Consider the following 20,680-nt stretch of genomic DNA (forward strand, 5'->3'; position numbering starts at 1 on the left):
CAGGATGATTGAAATTTTTAGTTCATATAATTAATTAGCATACTGTGACACATCGATTGATTTTGATAAAATAAGTATAATCAATTTGATATTAATGATTTGTGTGTGTGTGTAGGAATTTGCCTTATAATCAGATATGTATGTCTTGTTGTGTACATATTGGTGGCACAAAGACTTGCTGTATACCCTGCCAAGTGAGCTTCATTGACAAGATTTTTCCAACTCTAAATGGTATAATTTGCAGTATATTCCCATGACTATAATTCAAAAGCCAAACTCTATACTGGAACTTTGAGTTTGAAACAATAGTAAATAGTTTCCAACTATATGTAAATCTCCAACAAAATGCAGTTGTTTTGTTTTCCAGTGAAATTTAAAACAATGTGGAAAATCATTAATTTTGATTTGTTCAGTGGTTAATGCTGAAAATTAAATACCATTCATAAAGTAGGTCTCTATTCTTCCATGGTTTTGTTAGTTTTCCATTTAATTTCCAGTTTTCTTAATGTTGAATCCTTCCATAATTTTGCCAAAAACTTAGCATCGAGAATGTCAAAAACCAAGAAGCGAGATGTTTAACTGTATTTTTGCCCTAGTTCACTTGTGATTTTTACCTAAAAGCACTATCTTCTGTCTCTTCTTGGGAAGGTTTTAAAGAAGGATGTATTTTACTTTATTAACCAATCATTGTGTACTTTGAAGTTAGGAACCATCAGAAATGTAGCTGTGCAGAGACAAAAGGTACACGTTTTCTGGTGTACATATCTCTCTTTCCTTTCCGATTGAGTGGGTGACTCAAGAAAGATCTAAAGGCCGGGCACAGTGGCTCACGCCTGTCATCCCAATAGTTTGGGAGGCCGAGGTGGGTGGATCACGGGGTCAGGAGATCGAGACCATCCTGGCTAACATGGTGAAATCCCGTCTCTACTAAAAATACAAAAAATTAGCTGGGCGTGCTGGCAGATGCCTGTAATCCCAGCTACTCGGGAGGCTGAGGTAGGAGAATCGCTTGAACCTGGGAGGCGGAGGTTGCAGTGAGCCGAGATCACACCACTGCACTGCAGCCTGGGTGACAGAGCAAGACTCTGTCTCAAAAAAAAAAAAGATGTAAATACCACTTGTCTTCTAGAGGTCATTGGTCATTGTATTGTATTACTGCCTATTAGAGAAGAAACACACCTAAGAACTTTGTTTGTTTGTTTATTGAGATGGAGTTTTGCTCTTGTTGCCCAGGCTGGAGTGCAATGGCGCCATCTCGGCTCACCGCACTGCAACCTCTGCCTCCCAGGGTCAAGTGATTTTCCCGCCCAGCTTCCCGAGTAGCTGGGATTGCAAGCCTGCATCACCATGCCCGGCTAATTTTGTATTTTTAGTAGAGACAGGGTTTCTCCATGTTGGTCAGGCTGGTCTTGAACTCCTGACCTCAGGTGATCTGCCCACCTCAGCCTCCCAAAGTGCTGGGATTACAGGTGTGAGCCACCGCACCCAGCCAAGAACTTTTACTTAAAATTTACTGATGCAAAATGATAATATTCATTTAGGTAATTTTTATGGGGTTTTTATTGTGGTGGTGTTTTTGTTTTTTTGAGACAGAATTTCACTCTGTCACCCGGGCTGGCGTGCAGTGGAGCAATCTTGGCTCACTGCAACCTCTGCTTCCCGGGTTCAAGCGACTCTCCTGCCTCAGCCTCCCAAGTAGCTGAGACTGCAGGCATGTGCCACCATGCCTAGCTAATTTTTTTTTTTTTTTTTTTTGAAACCAGGTTTCGCTCTTTTTGCCCAGGCTGGAGTGCAGTGGCGCTATCTCAGCTCACTGCAACCTCCACCTCCTGGGCTCAAGCGATTCTCCGCCTCACCCTCCCGAGTAGCTGGCATTACAGGCATGTGCCACTATGCCTGGCTAATTTTGTATTTTTGGTAGAGGCAGGGTTTCTCCATGTTGGTCAGGCAAGCTCCTCCTCCTGGGTTCATGCCATTCTCCTGCCTCGGCCTCCCGAGTGGCCGGGACTATAGGCGCCCGCCATCAAGCCCGGCTAATTTTTTGTATTTTTAGTAGAGATGGGGTTTCACCATGTTAGCTGGGATGGTCTCGATCTCCTGATCTCGTGATTCGCCCGCCTTGGCCTCCCAGAGTGCTGGGATTACAGGCGTGAGCCACCGTGCCTGGCCCTATTTTTATGTATTTTTACCTGAGTTTGTTTTTATGTTGCCAGGAGCTAAATGAAAACCAGAGTACCCCCAAAAAAGAAAAACAGGAGTGGCTTTCAAAGCAGAAGGAGAATATACAGCATTTCCAAGCAGAAGAAGAAGCTAACCTTCTTCGACGTCAAAGACAATACCTAGAGCTGGAATGCCGTCGCTTCAAGAGAAGAATGTTACTTGGTCGTCATAACTTAGAGCAGGACCTTGTCAGGGAGGTAAGTTTGAGTGATGAGAAATTTTAAATCCTTTATCAAAAGCCATCTTTCCTGAAAATACTCCAATTCCATTCTAGTCTCAGGGACTTTGCACTTCTACTTGCCTCTGTCTGAATCATTCTTCCTCAGATATTCACATGGATTGTTTGTTCCCTGTATATCTTTACTCAGATGTCATTTCCTTAAAATCTCTTAACCACCAATTTTTTTTTTCCCAAGAAAGAGTCTCTCCATGTCACCAAGTATGGAGTGCAGTGGCGCCATCTTGGCTCAGTGCAACCTTCTTGGCTCAGTGCAACCTTCACCTCCTGGGTGTGAGCGATTTTCGTGCCTCAGCCTCCCAGGGTAGCTAGGATTACAGGTGTGCACCACCAAATCCAACTAAGTTCTGTATTTTTAGTATAGATGGGCTTTCGCCATGTTGGCCAGGCTGTTCTCGAACTCTTGGAATCTGCCCGTCTCAGCCTCCCAAAGTGCTAGGATTACAGGCATGAGCTACCATGCCTGGACTTAACCACCACGTTCTTCTGCTTTATTTAAATATTATTCTTTGCAGCCAGGTATGGTAACTGTAATCCCAACACTTTGGGAGGCCAAGGCAGGCAGATCACTTGATTCTAGGAGTTTGAGACCAGACAGGGCAACCTGACAAATCCCTGTCTCTACAAAAAATATATGTATATTTAAAAAAATTAGCTGGGTGTGGTGGTGTGCACCTGTAGTCCCAGCTACCTGGGAGGCTGGCGCATGAATATTCCTGAGCCCAGGAGGTTGAGGCTGCAGTGAGCCATGATCATGCCACACTGCACTCCAGCCTGAGCTACAGAGCAAGACCCTGTCTCAAACAAACAGACAGACAACTAACTAAATACATATGTTCTTCTTTGCACTTTTCTTTTTCACGTGAATATGTGTATGTTCACAGGTTTCTGCAGGGTAGGGAGGTTGTTCCTGACTCCCTCACTACAATGGAAGTTGTATAAAATCACAGAATTGATGCAGTTTTTTAAATCTCCAGTTTCTGATTAATAGTAGGCATTCAATAAATATTAACCAATCCACAAATGAAAAATGTTGATTTTTATTTTTACTTTTATTTATTTATTTTGAAACAGAGTCTCGCTCTTTCGCCCAGGCTGGAGTGCAGTGGTGATCTCGGCTCACTGCAACCTCTGCTCCCAGGTTCAAGCAATTCTCCTGCCTCAGCCTCCCAAGTATCTGGGACTACAGGCATGCATCACCACACCCGGCTGATTTTTGTACTTTTAGTAGAAATGGGGTTTTGTGCCGGGCGCGGTGGCTCAAGCCTGTAATCCCAGCACTTTGGGAGGCCGAGACGGGCGGATCACGAGGTCAGGAGATCGAGACCATCCTGGCTAATACGGTGAAACCCTGTGTCTACTTAAAAATACAAAAAACTAGCCGGGCGACGAGGCGGGCGCCTGTAGTCCCAGCTACTCGGGAGGCTGAGGCAGGAGAATGGCATAAACCCGGGAGGCGGAGCTTGTAGTGAGCTGAGATCCAGCCACTGCACTCCGGCCTGGGTGGCAGAGCAAGACTCCGTCTCAAAAAAAAAAAAAAAAAAAAAGAAATGGGGTTTTGCCATGTTGGCCTGGCTGGTGTCCAATTCCCAACCTCAAGTGATCCGCCTGCCTCGGCCTCCCAAAATGCTGGGATTACAGGCATGAGCCACCATGGTCAGCCTTGATTTTTACATATGAGGAAATTCATTGGGCAGTTTTTGCCTCTGACCTGAAATGGGCTCCATGAAGTGTGTGTTGCCCTTAAATACATTTTTATCATCATGTGATTATTAATTGGGTAAATGTTGTAGAAACTCTTCTGCCAATGAAAACAGTTATTCTTGGCTGGGTGTGGTGGCTCATGGCTATGATCCTAGCACTTTGGGAGGCCGAGGCAAGTGAATCACTTGAGGTCAGGAGTTTGAGACCAGCATGGCCAACATAGTGAAACCCCATCTCTACTTTTAGTAGAGATACAAAAAAATGAGCCGGACGTGGTGGCAGACGCCTGTAATCCCAGCTACTTGGGAGGCCAAGGCATGAGAATCAATTGAACCTGGGAGGTGGAGGTTGCAGTGAGCTGAGATTGTGCTGCTGTACTCCAGTCTGGGCCACAGAGCAAGTCTCCATCTCAAAAAAAGAAAAGAATTATTTTCATTATTAAGATACCTGTGAGTATAGATAAATTTCTGAGAATGGGTTGAAATAATATATTTCATGCTTGTAATATATTATGCTTGTAATATAGCATAATTGTGCGAGTTTACTAATAAATTCAAATTAAAACTGTTGCATCCATTATGTAAGAAAAATGTAAAAGATTGATACATTCAATCCTAGTAATGGCATGTGTTAACAGACACTATTAGTAAGACTGTAAATTGATATTGCCCCTTTGGAGCATGATTTAACAGTAGCTTTTAAAATTTAATATGCACGTAGCATTTATCCATCAAATCCACTTCTAGAACTCTGTCCTACAGAAATAACAACATGATTCTATGATACAGTATACATAGATATTTATTGAAACTTTGTTTATAAAAGTGAAACATGGGCTGGAGCAGTGGCTCTCACCTGTAATCCTTGAGGTCGAGAGTTCAAGGACAGCCTGGTCAACGTGGTAAAACTCTGTCTCTACTAAAAATATTTTAAAAATGAGCTGGGTGTGGTGGTGCACACCTGTAATCCCAGCTACTCAGGAGGCTGAGGCACGAGAATTGCTTGAACCTGGGAGGCAGAGGTTGCAGTGAGCTGAAATCGCACCACTGTACTCCAGCCTGGGTGACAGAGTGAGACTCTGATTTAAAAAAAAAAAAAAAAAAAAAACAGTGAAACATAGAAGCAGCTTAAATGTCCAAACACAGAGGAATGATTGAAAGAATTATGGCATCACAAAGCACTAGGTTACAATGAAACTTTTAAAATTTCTATGTACTGGCTGGGTGCAGTGGCTCACACCTGTAATTCCAACACTTTGGGAGGCTGAGGTGGGAGGATCACTTGAGACCAGGAGTTTGAGGCTATCCTGGGCAACATAGCAAGACCCTGTCTCTACAATTTTTTTTTTTTCCGAGACTCCGTCGCCCAGGCTGGAGTGCAGTGGCATGATCTCGGCTCACTGCAACCTTTGCCTCCTGGGTTCAAGCCATTCTCCTGCCTCAGACTCCCAGGTACCTGGGACTACAGACATGCACCACCATGCCCGGTTATTTTTTGTTTTTTGTTTTTGGTTTTTTAATTGAGACAGAGTCTCACTCTGTCGCCCAGGCTGGAGTGCAGTGGCGCGATCTTGGCTCACTGCAAGCTCTGCCTCCCGGGTTCATGCCATTCTCCTACCTTAGCCTCCCAAGTAGCTGGGACTACAGGTGTCCGCCACCACGCCCAGCTAATTTTTTGTATTTTTAGTAGAGACAGTTTTCACCGTGTTAGCTAGGATGATCTCAATCTCCTGACTTTGTGATCCACCTGCCTCGGCCTCCCAAAGTGCTGGGATTACAGGCATGAGCCACCACGCCCGGCTGTGTCCATGTTCTTAATCACTACACTCACCAGAGTAGACTGTATGTAAAATAATTGAATAGAATACTCTGAAGAAACTAAAAGGATAACTTAGGAACCCAATTCAAATATAAAATTAGGAAGTAAACAAAAGAAAAATGTTAAACCTCTTGATATAGATGTAATAATGTCTTAAGCTAATGGCAATAAAATAATATGAATAAATAGTAAATGAATATAGTAACGAAATTTGTGCTACTAATTGCCCATTTAAAGAGGTAAAAGTCACAACCCCAATATTTACTCTGCAATTATAATTGAATAACAGGGTTAATTACATCTGTTTACTGGGTATTCTGTTTTTTAGGATTTTTTTCTGGCATTATACAGCAGTAAATTATACCTTTGTCTTTTGTGTTATGGATTAGGAGTTAAACAAAAGACAGACGCAGAAGGACTTAGAACATGCCATGCTACTCCGACAGCATGAATCCATGCAAGAACTGGAGTTCCGCCACCTCAACACGATTCAGAAGATGCGCTGTGAGTTGATCAGATTGCAGCATCAAACTGAGCTCACTAACCAGCTGGAATATAATAAGCGAAGAGAACGAGAACTAAGACGAAAGCATGTCATGGAAGTTCGACAACAGCCTAAGAGTTTGAAGGTATGGTTAGCCTAAGCTTTTTGACAACAGGGAAGAGAATGAAAAGGTATCCACGTAAGTAGGAAAAGTCTTAAGACGGATGTCTAGTCATAAAGAAATTGACTAAGCTTCTTTTCATTTTTAGCATCTTTGGTTGATTTTAATGTTGAATGCCTGTTGCTACAGTCTTTTGCTTATGTATTTCTCATCAAAGTACAGAAAAGTGGCCAAAACTTTTAACCATGGGAAGTGCCAGTAGATAAGAATCAAGATTCTTGTTTTAAACTTACCCAAGGACAGGGCACTGGTGGCTCACGCCTGTAATCCCAATGCTTTAGGAGGCCAAGGCAGGTGGATCACCTGAGGTCAGGAGTTCAAGAACAGCCTAGACAACATGGCGAAACCCTGTCTCTACTAAAAATACAAAAATTAGTTGGGCGTGGTGGCACATGCGTATAGTCCCAGCTACTTGGGGGGCTGAGGCAGGAGAATCCCTTGAACCCAGGAGGCAGAGGTTGCGGTGAGCCGAGAACACACCACAGCACTCAACCCTGGGTGACAGAGCAAGACCCTATCTCAAAGAAAAATTTACCCAAATGTCCAAGGCCAATATTATATTCTACATGTCGACAAGCTAACCATTTGGCTTATCTCTGTTGTTCCAAGTAAAATTTTAGAACCATAATTTGCTATAAATATGACTTGTACAAAATTTAAAAACATGAAAGTGCATTATAAAATAAAAAGTTTTAAGCTGCATAGCCACTAGTTAGAAAAATAATAACAAGAAAAAAGTTTTCTTCTTTATGCTTGGTCCCCTAGCCACCTGGTCCATCTCTCTCAGTCAAAGTCAACTACAGTTACCAATTCTGAAATTTTTGTTTGTTTGTTTTTGAGACAGAGTCTCACTCTGTCGCCCAGGCTGGAGTGCAGTGGGGCGATCTCGGCTCACTGCAAGCTCCGCCTCCCGGGTTCACTCCATTCTCCTGCCTCAGCCTCCTGTGTAGCTGGGACTGCAGGCACCCGCCACCATGCCCAGCTAATTTTTTGTATTTTTAGTAGAGACGGGGTTTCACCATGTTAGCCAGGATGGTCTCAATCTCCTGACCTCGTGATCCGCCTGCCTCAGCCTCCCAAAGTTCTGGGATTACAGGCGTGAGCCACCGCGCCCGGCCCACGTGAATCTTAATATACAAAACCACCCACTATATAGTCTGTCATCGATGATAAGCACCTCAGTTGCTCTGTACATATCTGTACATTTTAAACTTTTGTTTATATTCAGTAAGGTCCAGTTTCCACAGTATTTCCTATTTAAAGCTTCCCCTGTACTCCTACCCAGCCATTTTTATAAGCTATTTGATATTTAAACTATAAAATGGTTCTTGGTTTTACTCTGAGTAACTGTGCTGGAGTACAGTGAAATTCATTCACAGAGGTAGTCTGTGTGAAAATCTAGAAACTACAGCACACTCAATGGTATTCCCAATGCCCACCCAACTCCATTCAAACAAGTTGTCCTGAACAAAATATAGAACCAATGTTAAGATGCTTTATTGTTTTCATGTGAATGTGAGTAAAATTTCACCTTGCTATGTCTTCAAAATAGGTAAATTTTATTTACAGAGTGGTTATGTTGACTACTAACATAACCTTCCTTAGTTAATGCTTAGAAAAACCGGAATTGTAATGATATTTTAGATTTATTTTGTTTTTGCAGTAGGGAGATACGTAATCATTTAGCTACGGAAGACAATCTCCCATGAAAAGATTTTTAAACTAACATGTCAGCAAAGTCAATTGTGATTTTAAAGCCAACAGCACCAAGGAATAAACCAAACTGAAAGTCGTACTGTAAGTCTGATATGACTGCATTTCCCTGGGGCTTGGGTGATGGATAGTTGTTTGACATTTAACCATTTCTTTCTATTTCCTGTCATTAGAACCTTTCCGTTTTAAAGCTTATAAACAGTAATCTGATTCTCTCAGATAGTGTATTAAAAGTGAGAAGGGCCGGGCGCGGTGGCTCAAGCCTGTAATCCCAGCACTTTGGGAGGCCGAGACAGGTGGATCACGAGGTCAGGAGATCGAGACCATCCTGGCTAACACGGTGAAACCCCGTCTCTACTAAAAAATACAAAAAACTAGCCGGGCGAGGTGGCGGGCGCCTGTAGTCCCAGCTACTCGGAGGCTGAGGCAGGAGAATGGCATAAACCCGGGAGGCAGAGCTTGCAGTGAGCTGAGATCCGGCCACTGCACTCCAGCCTGGGTGACAGAGCAAGACTCCGTCTCAAAAAAAAAAAAAAAAAAAAAAAAAGTGAGGAGAAAATAAAGCTTCATTAATCATAGTCAGACTTTAAATAAAATGCCTTTGTGATTACAAGTGAGCTCAAGGTTTCCTGTTAGGGAAGAAAAATCACCATTTTCCTCATATTTATGTGTATCTATTTACTTACTCAACTGGAGCATTTTAACCCCAAATCATCACATTTCTATTTACTTAAGTAATCGTTGCCTCTTCCAATTTTCTCCTTAAGTAGTGGAGGCAGAATTTAGAATATAGCATCAACTGTGTTTGATGGAGGAGAGGAGATTGCAGTTGGAACATTTTATTTATGTTGATTAGGATCTGTGGGGGTGGGGTGCTGTTTCTATGGAAAGGGTCGGGTGAAAATCTGCTGCCTACTCTGCTGTTTCTTCAGCTTTCATCCAGATGATGCTTTGTCAGCACTAAATGAGTAGAAATAACTGTAACTTGCATTCATCTCGCTTTCATTTGAGTCACACATTGAGGGATATAGTTTATTCTTAGTATAAGCATTAATTTTACTCTTGTTAAAGAAAAATTTTTCAAGGAGTTATTTTTTCTCATTAGGCAGGGATGTGGAACGATTACAGTATTCCTGGCATAATTTTTTTGTTTGTTTGTTTTTGGTTTTTTGGTTTTTTTTGAGATGGAGTTTCGCTCTTGTCGCCTAGGCTGGAGTATAGTGGCGTGATCTTGGCTCACTGCAACCTCCACCTCCCGGGATGAAGTGATTCTCATGCCTCAGCCTCCCGAGTAGCTGGGATTACAGGCGCCTGCCACCACGCCCTCGTGTTTTTAGTAGAGATGGGTTTCACCACATTGGCCCTGCTGGTCTCAAACTCCTGACCTCAGGTGATCCACCCACCTCAGCTTTCCAAACTGCTAGGATTACAGGCGTGAGCCACCACGCCCAGCCCAGCACAATGCTTTAAAAATAAAAAGTTTTGGCTGGGCGCAGTCACTCACACCTGTAATCCCAGCACTTTGGAAGGCTGAGGCAGGGGATCACCAGGTCAAGAGACCATCCTGGCCAGCATGGTGAAACCTCATCTGTACTAAAAATACAAAAATTAGCCGGGCACGGTGGCACGTGCCTGTAGTCCCAGCTACTTGGGAGGTTGAGGCTGGAGATTTGCTTGAACCCGGTAGGTGGAGGTTCAGTGAGCCAAGATCGTGCCACTGCACTCTAGCCTGGCGACAGAGCGAGACTCCATCTCAAAAAATAAAAATAATGTCCGAGTGCGATGATTCATGCCTGTAATCCCAGTACTTTGGGAGGCTGAGGTCGGGAGTTCGAGACCAGTCTGACCAACATGGAAAAACCCCATCTCTAAAAATACAAAAGTAGCCGGGCGTGGTGGCGCATGCTTGTTGTCCCAGCTACTCGGGAGGCTGAGGCAGGAGCAGAGGATGGTGGAGGTTATGGTGAGCCGAGATCCCACCATTGCACTCCAGCCTGGGCAACAAGGACAAAACTCCATCTCAACAAATAAATAAATAAATAAAAATAAAACCTTTTAAAAGAATGGATGCTATTTTACTGAGGCAGAAGATACTATCTAAATTTCATTGTTCCATTTCTGTCTAGAAGCACTTGGAACAACTTTGTTAACCATGAATAGTTGTTTTTGTTTGTTTTCGCTGTGTCACCCAGGCTGGAGGGCAGTGGCGCAGTCTTGGCTTACTGCAACCTCTGCCTACCAACTTCAAGCGATTCTCCTGCCTCAGCCTCCCGAGTAGCTGTGATTACAGGCATGTGCCACCACACCCGGCTGATTTTTGTATATTTAGTAGAGAAGGAATTTCGCCATATTGACCAGGCTGGTCTTGAATGCCTGACCTCAAGTGATCCACCCGCCTCAGCCTCCCAGACTCTTGGGATTAGCTGGGTGTAGTGGTGTGCGCCTGTAGTCCCAGCTACGCAGGAGGCTGAGGCAGGAGAATCACTTGAACCAGGTAGTCAGAGGTTGCAGTGAGCTGAGGTCGTGCCACTGTACTCCATCCTGGTGATAGAGCAAGACTCTGTCTCAGGAAAAAAAAAAAAAAAAAGAGACTGAGCATGATGACATACCTGTGGTGGTCCCAGCTACTCAGAAGGCCGAGAGGCAAGAGGATCACTTGAACCCCAGGAGGTTGAGGCTATGGTGAGCCATGATCATGTCACTGCACTCCAACCTGGGTGACAGAGTGAGACCCTGTCTCAAAAAAAGAAAATAAAAAGATTAAAAAGCCAAACGTGTTGGTGGCTCACACCTGTAATCCCAGCTACTTGGGAGGCTGAGGTAGGAGGATTGCTTGAACCTGGGAGGTCAGGGATGCAGTGAGCCATGATCGTGCCACTGTACTCCAGAGCCTAGACGACAGAGTGAGACTCTGTCTCAAAAATAAAAGCAGTGCTACTAAGTGTCTCTACTAAAACTCTTAGCTAAACTAAGAGTTTCTCTTACTAGCTAGACATTTCTTGACCCCTCACAAAATAAAGACATATTACTAGGATCTAGTGCCTCAGATGGTGAAAATTACAGAAAGGTATATTTAATGTTGTAGTATTGAGGGGAGTACTTCTTAGTACTTAGTGTAAATTTGGTCACATATCCATTTGTTGCATGATGAATCAACCAATCAATACCTGGCGGTATTTATATTAAGGTAAAATAATTTCAACTATAGGTTCTGCCTCAGTGCAGTAAATGAATGTGTTGTCACTTATAGGATCAACTGGTACACCTTGCAGAAACAGATCTCATCTTATTAAAACTTTTTAAAACCTGAGTTTATAGAATACCTAACCTGCTGATTAACCAAACACTAAAGCCAAAGATCTTCTGTCTCTCAACTTAAATATTTTCATCTTAGAAATGTTTATATACTGTAGTTCATGTCTGTTACCCCAGGAAGAGGGTTGTCTCCTCCGTTAACACATGAGTTTTGTTTAACCTTTGAAAGATTAGTTTTGTTATGGTTTTTTGTTTGTGTGTGTGTGTTTGAAACAGAGTCTCGCTCTGTTGCCCAGGCTGGAGTGCAGTGGTGCAATCTTAGCTCTCTGCAGCCTCCACCTCCCGGGTTCAAGCAATTCTCATGCCTCAGCCTCCTGAGTAGTTGGGATTACAGGCATGTGCCACCACGCTGAACTAATTTTTGTATTTTTAGTAGAGACAGGGTTTCACCATGTTGGCCAGGCTGGTCTCAAACTCCTGACCTCAAATGATCTGGCCACCTCAGCCTCCCAAAGTGCTGGGGTTACAAGCGTGAGCCACCACGCCTGGCCAAGATTAGTTAACTTGACTGACGTTTAAGTTTTTGCTTGTGTTCAAGAGTAAACCATTGCTAAATATATCTCTACCTAGTTTATTATCTTAAGGAAAAGACCATTGTAGTAACAGTATTAATAATTCCGAATAGAGATTTCCAAGTTAGCCTCACATTTGGTACATAAACTGTATAGCTTGGAGTTGAGAGTGTCATTAAAAGAAATTGGGGGCAAGGCACAGTGGCTCATGCCTGTAATCCCAGCACTTTGGGAGGCCAAGTTCAGCGGATTGCCTGAGGTCAGGAGTTCAAGACAAGCCTGGCTGACATAGTGAAACCTTGTCTCTACTAAAAATACAAAAATTGGCCGGGCGTGGTGGCACAAGCCTGTAATTCCCGCTGCTCGGGAGGCTGAGACAGGAAAATCGATTGAACCCAGGAAATGGAGGCTGCAGTGAGCTGAGATCGCACCACTGCACTACAGCCTGAGCAACAGAATGAGACTCCATCTAAAAAAAAGAACAAAAAAGAAATTGCAGCAAAGTGTTTCTAAAACAAACAAAATAAATGTGCTTTATTTTCTGTCTCTAGATCTGATAAGATATTGTCTCACCAATAAAGTGCTTTTATATCTTTTTTTCTTTTTTCTTTTTTCTTTTTTTTTCTTTTTCTTTTTTTTTTTAGAAACCAGTGTCTCACTCTTGTTCAGCCTAGAGTCCAATGATGCAATCACGGTTCACTGCAGCCTTGAACTCCTGGGCTCAAGTGATCCTTCTGCCTCAGCCTCCCTAGTAGCTAGGACTACAGGTGCGCATCACTGTGCCTGGCTAATTTTTTAAATTGCTTTGTAGAAATGGTGTCTCACTGTGTTGCTCAGGCTAGTCTGGAACTCCTGGCCTACAAACAATCCTGCCTTGGCCTCCCAGAAGTACTGAGATTACAGGCGTGAACCACCATAACTGTATTATGCTTAATTCATGAGAAAAAATTTAATTTTCTAAGCCACGCACAGTGGCTCATGCCTATAATTATTGTACTTTTAGAGGCTGAGGTGGGAGGATCGCTTGAGGCCAGGAGTTTGGAACCAGCCTGTGCAACATAGGGAAACTTCATTGCTACCAAAAAAAAAAAAAAAATTAGCCAGGAGCTGGGTATGGTGGCTCATGCCAGTAATCCCAGCACTTTAGGAGGCCAAGGCAGGTGGATTGCTTGAGCCCAGGAATTTGAGACCAGCCTAGGCAACATGGTGAAACCCTGTCTCTACTATAAATACAAAAATTAGCTGGGCGTGGTGACACATGCCTGTAATCCCAGCTACTCGGGAGGCTGAGACAGGAGAATCGCTTGAACTCGGGAGGCGGTGGTTGCAGTGAGCCGAGATTGTGCCATTGGACTCCAGCCTGGGCGACAGAGCAAGACTCAAAAAAAAAAAAAAAAAAAGCCGAACGTGGGTGTGGCGCACACCTGTGGTCCCGGCTACTCAGGAGGCTGAGGTGGAAGGATTGCTTGAGCATAGCGGGTTGAGGCTACAGTGAGCCATGATTGTACCACTGCATTCCAGCCTGGGTGACAGAGTGAGACTCCATCTCAAAAAAAAAGAAAAAATGTAATTTTCTGTCATGAATATGCATAATAATCAAAGCTAATTTTAATATCTACTCAGGTCACTAACTTTATTAGTGAAACAACAGATATTGTTACAAGTTTTATCATAAATGGGGTTCTTTATGCCCTAATGTTTTAAATGAAGTTTTTTGTTGTAAAACTGCATAAATTTCAGTCAGTGGTTTGGCCAGATAGCCAAGTGCAAAAAGTATCTGCAACTTTATGATCTGACCTGTTTGGTTTTCCTCTCATTTTTTCCTAATAGTCTTTATTTTCATGTATGTAAGCATACCATATACCAGATACCTTGTGTTACAACTTACATAAATCTATTTTTTTTCCCCAGTCTAAAGAACTCCAAATAAAAAAGCAGTTTCAGGATACCTGCAAAATCCAAACCAGACAGTACAAAGCATTAAGAAATCACCTGCTGGAGACTACACCAAAGAGTGAGCACAAAGCTGTTCTGAAACGGCTCAAGGAGGAACAGACCCGGAAATTAGCTATCTTGGCTGAGCAGTATGATCACAGCATTAACGAAATGCTCTCCACCCAAGCCGTGAGTTTGCTTTTTTTGGGCAAAACAAATTTAGTGCCCCTTTTCTTCCACCACCTGAATGAAATCACAGTAATTAAAGTACTAGTTGAAAATGATAGCTCTCCTGCAGCTTGGGAAATGTGGTGATGGTTCATTTTCTTCCTATTCTCAGCATTGCTTGAAAATGTCATGATGCATGAGGTATGTCATGATGCATTAATTTTCATTGATACATTTAGACGTGAGGTTCTAAATAGGCTCCCTGCCAGCACAGATCCCAGCACCTTATTGAGATTGGCATAGCAGCTTTGGGAAGCAGTGAGCAAAAGGTATTATAATGGGAATAAAAATGGTTGTGTTTGAGTACAAATACAAAATTTTTTTTTTTTTTTTTTTTTTGACATGGAATTTCACCCTGTCGCCCAGGCTGGATTGCAGTGGTGCTATCTCAGCTCACTGCAACCTCTGCCTCCTGGGTTCAAGCGATTCTCCTTCCTTGGCCTCCCGAGTAGCTGGGATTATAGGCGCAAAACATTTTCCGTATAAGAGCTTTGTAAACTTTTTTTAAAGGGCCAGATAAGGCTGGGCGCAGCAGTTCACGCCTGTAATCCCAGCACTTCAGGAGGCCTAGGCGGGTGAATCACCTGAGGTCAAGAATTCAAGAGCAGCCTGCCCAACATGGTGAAACCCCGCCTCTACTAAAAATACAAAAATTAGCCAGGCGCGGTGGTGGGCGCCTATAATCCCAGTGACTCAGGAGGCTGAGGCGGGAGAATCACCTGAACCCGGGGGGTAGAGGTTGCAGTGAGCCAAGATTGCGCCGTTGCACTCCAGACTGGGCAATTAAATGAGACTCCGTCTCAAAAAAAAAAAAAAGGGCCAGATGAGACTTTTTAGGCAGGAGGCAAAACTAAGGGTATTATGTGGGTACTTACATGACCGCTTAAGATGTAACCCTTTCAAAATGAAACATTATTAGCTCATGGGCTGTAAAAAACAAAAAAACAGGCACCTGCCCATACTTTGCTTGTAGACTATGGTTTGCTGGTCTTTGTTCTATAGTTATTTCCGCTAGAGAGGAAGAGATTCAGAGATCTAAAGAGATTCTAGGTTTTTCTTAAGAGAAATGTGGTTATTCAGGCATCCTCCAAATAGCTTATGATAGCTTTATCTTCATAACACTATTGTTAGTTATTCTGCCTTTCTTTTTCAGAGATGTTTACTCCGAGATAAAAGACAGAAAAATTGTCTGAACCAAGAAAGAGTAGTCTATCTTCTAACACTCCTCCTCCTTTCCATAGGTCATGCATTGATAGCTAACAGTAGGATATATCTGTTTCATTTTTTTTTCTTTCTCTCTCTCAGCTGCGTTTGGATGAAGCACAGGAAGCAGAATGCCAGGTTTTGAAGATGCAGCTGCAGCAGGAACTGGAGCTGCTGAATGCATATCAGAGCAAAATCAAGATGCAAGCTGAGGCACAACATGATCGAGAGCTTCGGGAGCTTGAACAGAGGGTCTCCCTCCGGAGGGCACTCTTAGAACAAAAGGTATAAGTAATAGAAGGGAAAATCATTGTTTTCAAATTAGCTTTTGTCAAAAGTGTTTTATAAATATATTTTCATGTTGGCAGGGGTCACATTAGATTTCTTTCACAAAACCACATTTCCTGAATTCTGGTTATGGCAGCAGTTTTTTCTTTAAAATTACTGATCCACTGATGAACCTTACCATTAATGAGCTCCAGAAATCAAGGGAATATAATTAAGTAGTAATTGCTAGAGAAAAGATATGGGTGTGTGAAGACAGTCAGTTGAATTTGAGAGTAGCAGCTCTGACTCCATGTTCCTCAATTCTGTGTTCCTAGCTTGCTCTACCTAAGGAGGTTGGAGAAAGACTTAACTAGTGAAGAAAGAGAGCTGCATTAATTGCCTGAGAGGGCCAGGGACAAAGGATCAGGAATATATACTTTACTCATATATCCTTGGCCTGGAGCTATACAGATTGGTAGAGGATTACTGAGGAATAGAAGGTAAAATCAGTTCCACACAGGTCAAAAGTCAGGCTGAAAAAATGTTGTTTCTAGATGCACATCTTTACTTTTTCTGAATTATTCTTGTCAGATATATTAGAAAATAGAACTAGAATCCCCAAATTTCCATCCTTTGGGATACTGAGGTATGTGTATGTGTATTAGGGAAAAGGGTGATGGACAAAAGGTTTTGAAAGGTAAAGAGAAGAAAGGCATTTGTTGCAAGAAGTGGAGATTAGGCTGGGCTTAGGCCTCCCGGCACTTTGGGAAGCCAAGGCGGGAAGATTGTCTGAGCCCAGGAGTTCGAGACCAGCCTGGGCAACACAGGGAGACCCTATCTCTACAAAAAATTTTTAAAAATTAGCTGAGTGTGGTGGCTTGCTCCTGTGGTCCCAGCTACTTGGGAGGCTGAGGCAGGAAAATGGATTGAGCCTAAAAGGTTGAGGCTATGGCTGCACCACTGCACTCTAGCCTGGGCAACAGGGCAAGATCCTGTCTCAAAATAAATGAATAAATAAAACAGTGGTCAATTATCAATTGTATCCAGGATTCAGAGATACATTCCAGAACTCTTGAGTCTTAAATTCCCAACAACTGATGTAGTCTTAGGTCCCTCGGTCATTGCATTTAATACTTACCTAATGATCTTCCTAAAGTTGTCATTGTTTCTGGACCATAGGCCTGTAGATTTTTCCTCTATTTCCTATAGTTCTTGTGCTAAAAATAGAATGCCTTGTTAAAGTAAAAAATATATTTAAACCAGGTGTTGTGGCTCATGCCTATAATCTCAGCACTTGGGAGGCAGAGGCAAGCAGATCGCTTGAGCTCAGGAATTCAAGACCAGCCTGGGCAACATGGCAAAACCCTGCCTCTACAAAAAATACAAAAATTGACCAAGTGTGGTGGCACACTTCTATAGTCCCAGCTACTAGGGAGATTTAGGTGAGAGGATCGCTTGAGTCCAGGAGTTAGAGGCTGCAGTGAGCTGAGATCATGCCACTGCACTCCAGCCTGGGTTACAAAGCGACACCCTGTCTCAAAAAAAAAAAAAAAATCTTAAAAATATCACCTCAATAAGATATAAGATATTACTATTTCTCTAGCACAGCTATCTTTATTACTGGCTTCTTTGAGAGGTATTTGCATCTAAATATTAACTCAATTTTATTTCTTATTCAAGATGAGAAAGCTAAGGCCAGGCACAGTGGCTCATGCCTGTAATCCCAGCACTTTGGGAGGCCGAGGGGCGGGGGGGCAGGTCACCTGTGGTCAGGAGTTCAAGACCAGCCTGGCCAACATAGTGAAACACCATCTCTACTGAAAATACAAAAATTAGCCAGGTGTGGTGGCAGGCGCCTGTAACCCCAGCTACTCCAGAGGCTGAGGCAGGAGAATCCCTTGAATCTGGGAGACAGAGGTTTCAGTGAGCCGAGATGGTGCCACTGCACTCCAGCCTGGGCGACAGAGCGAGACTCCATCTCAAACAATAAGATGACAGGCCAGGCATGGTGGCTCACGCCTGTAATCCCAGCACTTTGAGAGGCCAAGGCGGGCGGATCACGAGATCAGGAGATCGAAACCATCCTGGCTAACGCGGTGAAACCCTATGTCTACTAAAAATACAAAAAAATTAGCCAGGTGTGGTGGCAGGCACCTGTAGTCCCAGCTGCTCGGGAGGCTGAGGCAGGAGAATGGCGTGAAACGGGGAGGCGCAGCTTGCAGTGAGCCGAGATTGCACCACTGCACTCCAGCCTGGGTGACAGAGTGAGACTCTGTCTCAAAAAAATAAATAAAAATTAGATGAGAAAGATAGAAACATAAATTTTGAAAAATATAGTTTGTTCCATGTGCAAATTTCCTAAATCTGTCTCATTCCAACTTTTTTTTTTTGAGACGGAGTCTCGCTCTGTTGCCCAGACTGGTGTGCAGTGGCACGATCTCTGCTCACTGCAAGCTCCAACCAGGCTTGAGTGCAGTAGCCCGATCTCCGCTCACTGCAAGCTCCGCCTCCTGGGTTTATGCCATTCTCCTGCCTCAGCCTCCCGAGTACCTGGGACTACAGGCGCCCGCCACCACACCCGGCTACTTTTTTTGTATTTTCAGTAGAGACGGGTTTTCACCGTGTTAGTCAGGATGGTTCCGATCTCCTGACCTCGTGACCCACCTGTCTCGGCCTCCCAAAGTGCTAGGATTACAGGCATGAGCCACAGCGCCCGGCAGTCTCATTCCAACTTTTATATTTAAAATTTAAAGTTTTCTTTTAGGCTTCAGTATTATCACTAAATGAAAAACTCCCTATGGTATTTCAAGAATGGTGTTACAAGAGAAATATCAGCACTTTATAGTGCTGTAGTTGGTTGTAAAGTGTGGTTGTAATTTTAGCTCCACCCGGTGGTTAACAGTTAAACAGCATTAATTAGCATCTTAGTCTTATTTAATATCCTAACCAAAAACTGCATGTTAATACAAAGCCATTGCAATACAGGCATAAAATCAGTACTCATTGGTGAAGGTGCAGTAACACTTTTATACAGTGCTAATACGTCTTGGAAAACAATTTGGAGTTGGGTGTATATATACTTGTTTGGCTTTGGCTTTTTTTTTTTTTTTTTTTTTTTTTTGAGTTTCAACAGTCTCACTCTATTGCCCAGGCTGGAGTCCAGTGGTACAGTATCAGCTCACTGCATTCTCTGTTTCCCAGGCTCAAGTGGTCCTCCCACCTCAGCCTCACAATTACAGGCATGCACCACCATGACCACTGATTTTTTTTTTTTTTTTTTTTTTGGAGGCGGCAAGGGTAGAAATGGGGTTTCTCCATGTTGCCCAGGCTTGTCTTGAACTCCTAGGCTCGAGCAATCTGCCCACCTCGGCCTCCCAAAGTGCTAGGATTGCAGGCCTGAGCCACTGCACCTGGCCTGGAGTTGTATATTTAGCCTTGTAAATGTTAAGTGTTTAAAACTTTTAGGAAAAGAAATCCAAATTACAGAAAGAAAGGAAAAGAAATCCAAATTACAGAAAAAAACTGCATAAATATGTTCATTATAACAACTTTATAATAGTTTAAAACAACCTATTTAAAATAGAGATATGGCTCGGTGCGGTGGCTCATGCCTGTAATCCCTGCACTTTGGGAGGCTGAGGCAGGTGGATCACGAGGTCAGGAGTTCAAGACCAACCTGGCCAAAATGGTGAAACCCCATCTCTACTAAAAATACAAAAATTAGCTGGTCATGGTGGTGCGTGCCTGTAATCCCAGCTACTTAGGAGGCTGAGGCAGGGGAATCGCTTGAACCTGGGAGGCAGAGGTTTCAGTAAGCTGAGATCATGCCACTGCACTCCAGCCTGGCAACAGAGCAAGCCTCCGTCTGGAAAAAAAAAAAGTAAATATGGCCAAGCCAACAATAAAATCTTACTCAACCATTTAAATGATGTCTGCATAAACAGTACTAATAAGGAAAAATGTTTGTGGTGTGTTTAACAAAATTTTAAAAGACAAATCCTACTTGAAGTAATGTTAGTAGTGGCTATGTTATTGTGATAGGTTGATTTTTTTCTCTGTTTCTTTTTTAAATATGGTTTTATTCATTTCATAATGGAAAAATGCATACAATTAGTATTTAAAAGAGTAAAAGAACAAAGGATGGTACATCTATAGTGCTTCAAGATGTTACTTGGTTTTTATGGCTAATATTTTGCCTTTCAAGTGAAGTATGTGACTACAAGGCAGGCTGAGGTCAATTAACAATCACTAAAACCCTGTACCCTCTCTACAAAAACTTTGTAAAATCCTAAAAGCTGTAATTTGTGCACTTTATGCTTGCCAGTTGTACATACAGATGAGGAGATATCTGAAAATAAGTAGAAATGGAACTAGAGTGAATGTTAGTTCATTCTAGATGAAAAATCATTCTGTTTGAAGATTGTTGTAAGTCTCCAAGTGAACCAAAAATTGTTCATTTAGGTTGAGACACAAACAAAATGAGCTTCACATGTACATGAAGTCTTGTTTCAATATTTGTCATCCTTCATTTACATTAAATTTTTAGATAACAACACAACTATAAATGTTAAATTATATGTGAAATATATATATATGAAAAGTAGTAGTATTTCCAGAGTATAAATGACCTTGTTTTATCATCTCATTTACTTTTCTCTCAAGATTTCTCTTAGTATTAACATCATGGTTAGTAATGTTTTTAAGTAAGAATTAAAATTTGGGGGTAGGTGCAGTGGCTTATGCTGTAATCCTAGCACTTTGGAAGGCCGAGGGGGGCGGATCACTTGGTGCTCAGGAGTTTGAGACCAGCCTTGGCAACATGGCGAAACCCCGCCTCTACAAAAAAAAAAAAAAAAAAAAAA

The 20,680-nt window shown here is 42.7% G+C and overlaps 1 protein-coding gene across 4 annotated transcripts in view; it reads left to right on the forward strand.

The window, feature by feature from the left end:
* Positions 1-20,680, forward strand: part of TAOK1 (TAO kinase 1) — a 175,632-nt gene that overhangs the window by 141,795 nt on the left and 13,157 nt on the right. For all 4 annotated transcript variants that reach the window (XM_030922972.1, XM_030922971.1, XM_010367972.2 and 1 more), the window contains 4 exons: positions 2,214-2,417; positions 6,370-6,609; positions 14,097-14,309; positions 15,654-15,836. In XM_030922972.1, coding sequence (XP_030778832.1) covers positions 2,214-2,417; positions 6,370-6,609; positions 14,097-14,309; positions 15,654-15,836 — 840 coding nt within the window. The remainder of the gene's footprint in view (positions 1-2,213; positions 2,418-6,369; positions 6,610-14,096; positions 14,310-15,653; positions 15,837-20,680) is intronic.

The sequence above is a fragment of the Rhinopithecus roxellana genome, chromosome 19, assembly GCF_007565055.1.
Source record: "Rhinopithecus roxellana isolate Shanxi Qingling chromosome 19, ASM756505v1, whole genome shotgun sequence".
NCBI classification, from domain to species: domain Eukaryota; kingdom Metazoa; phylum Chordata; class Mammalia; order Primates; family Cercopithecidae; genus Rhinopithecus; species Rhinopithecus roxellana.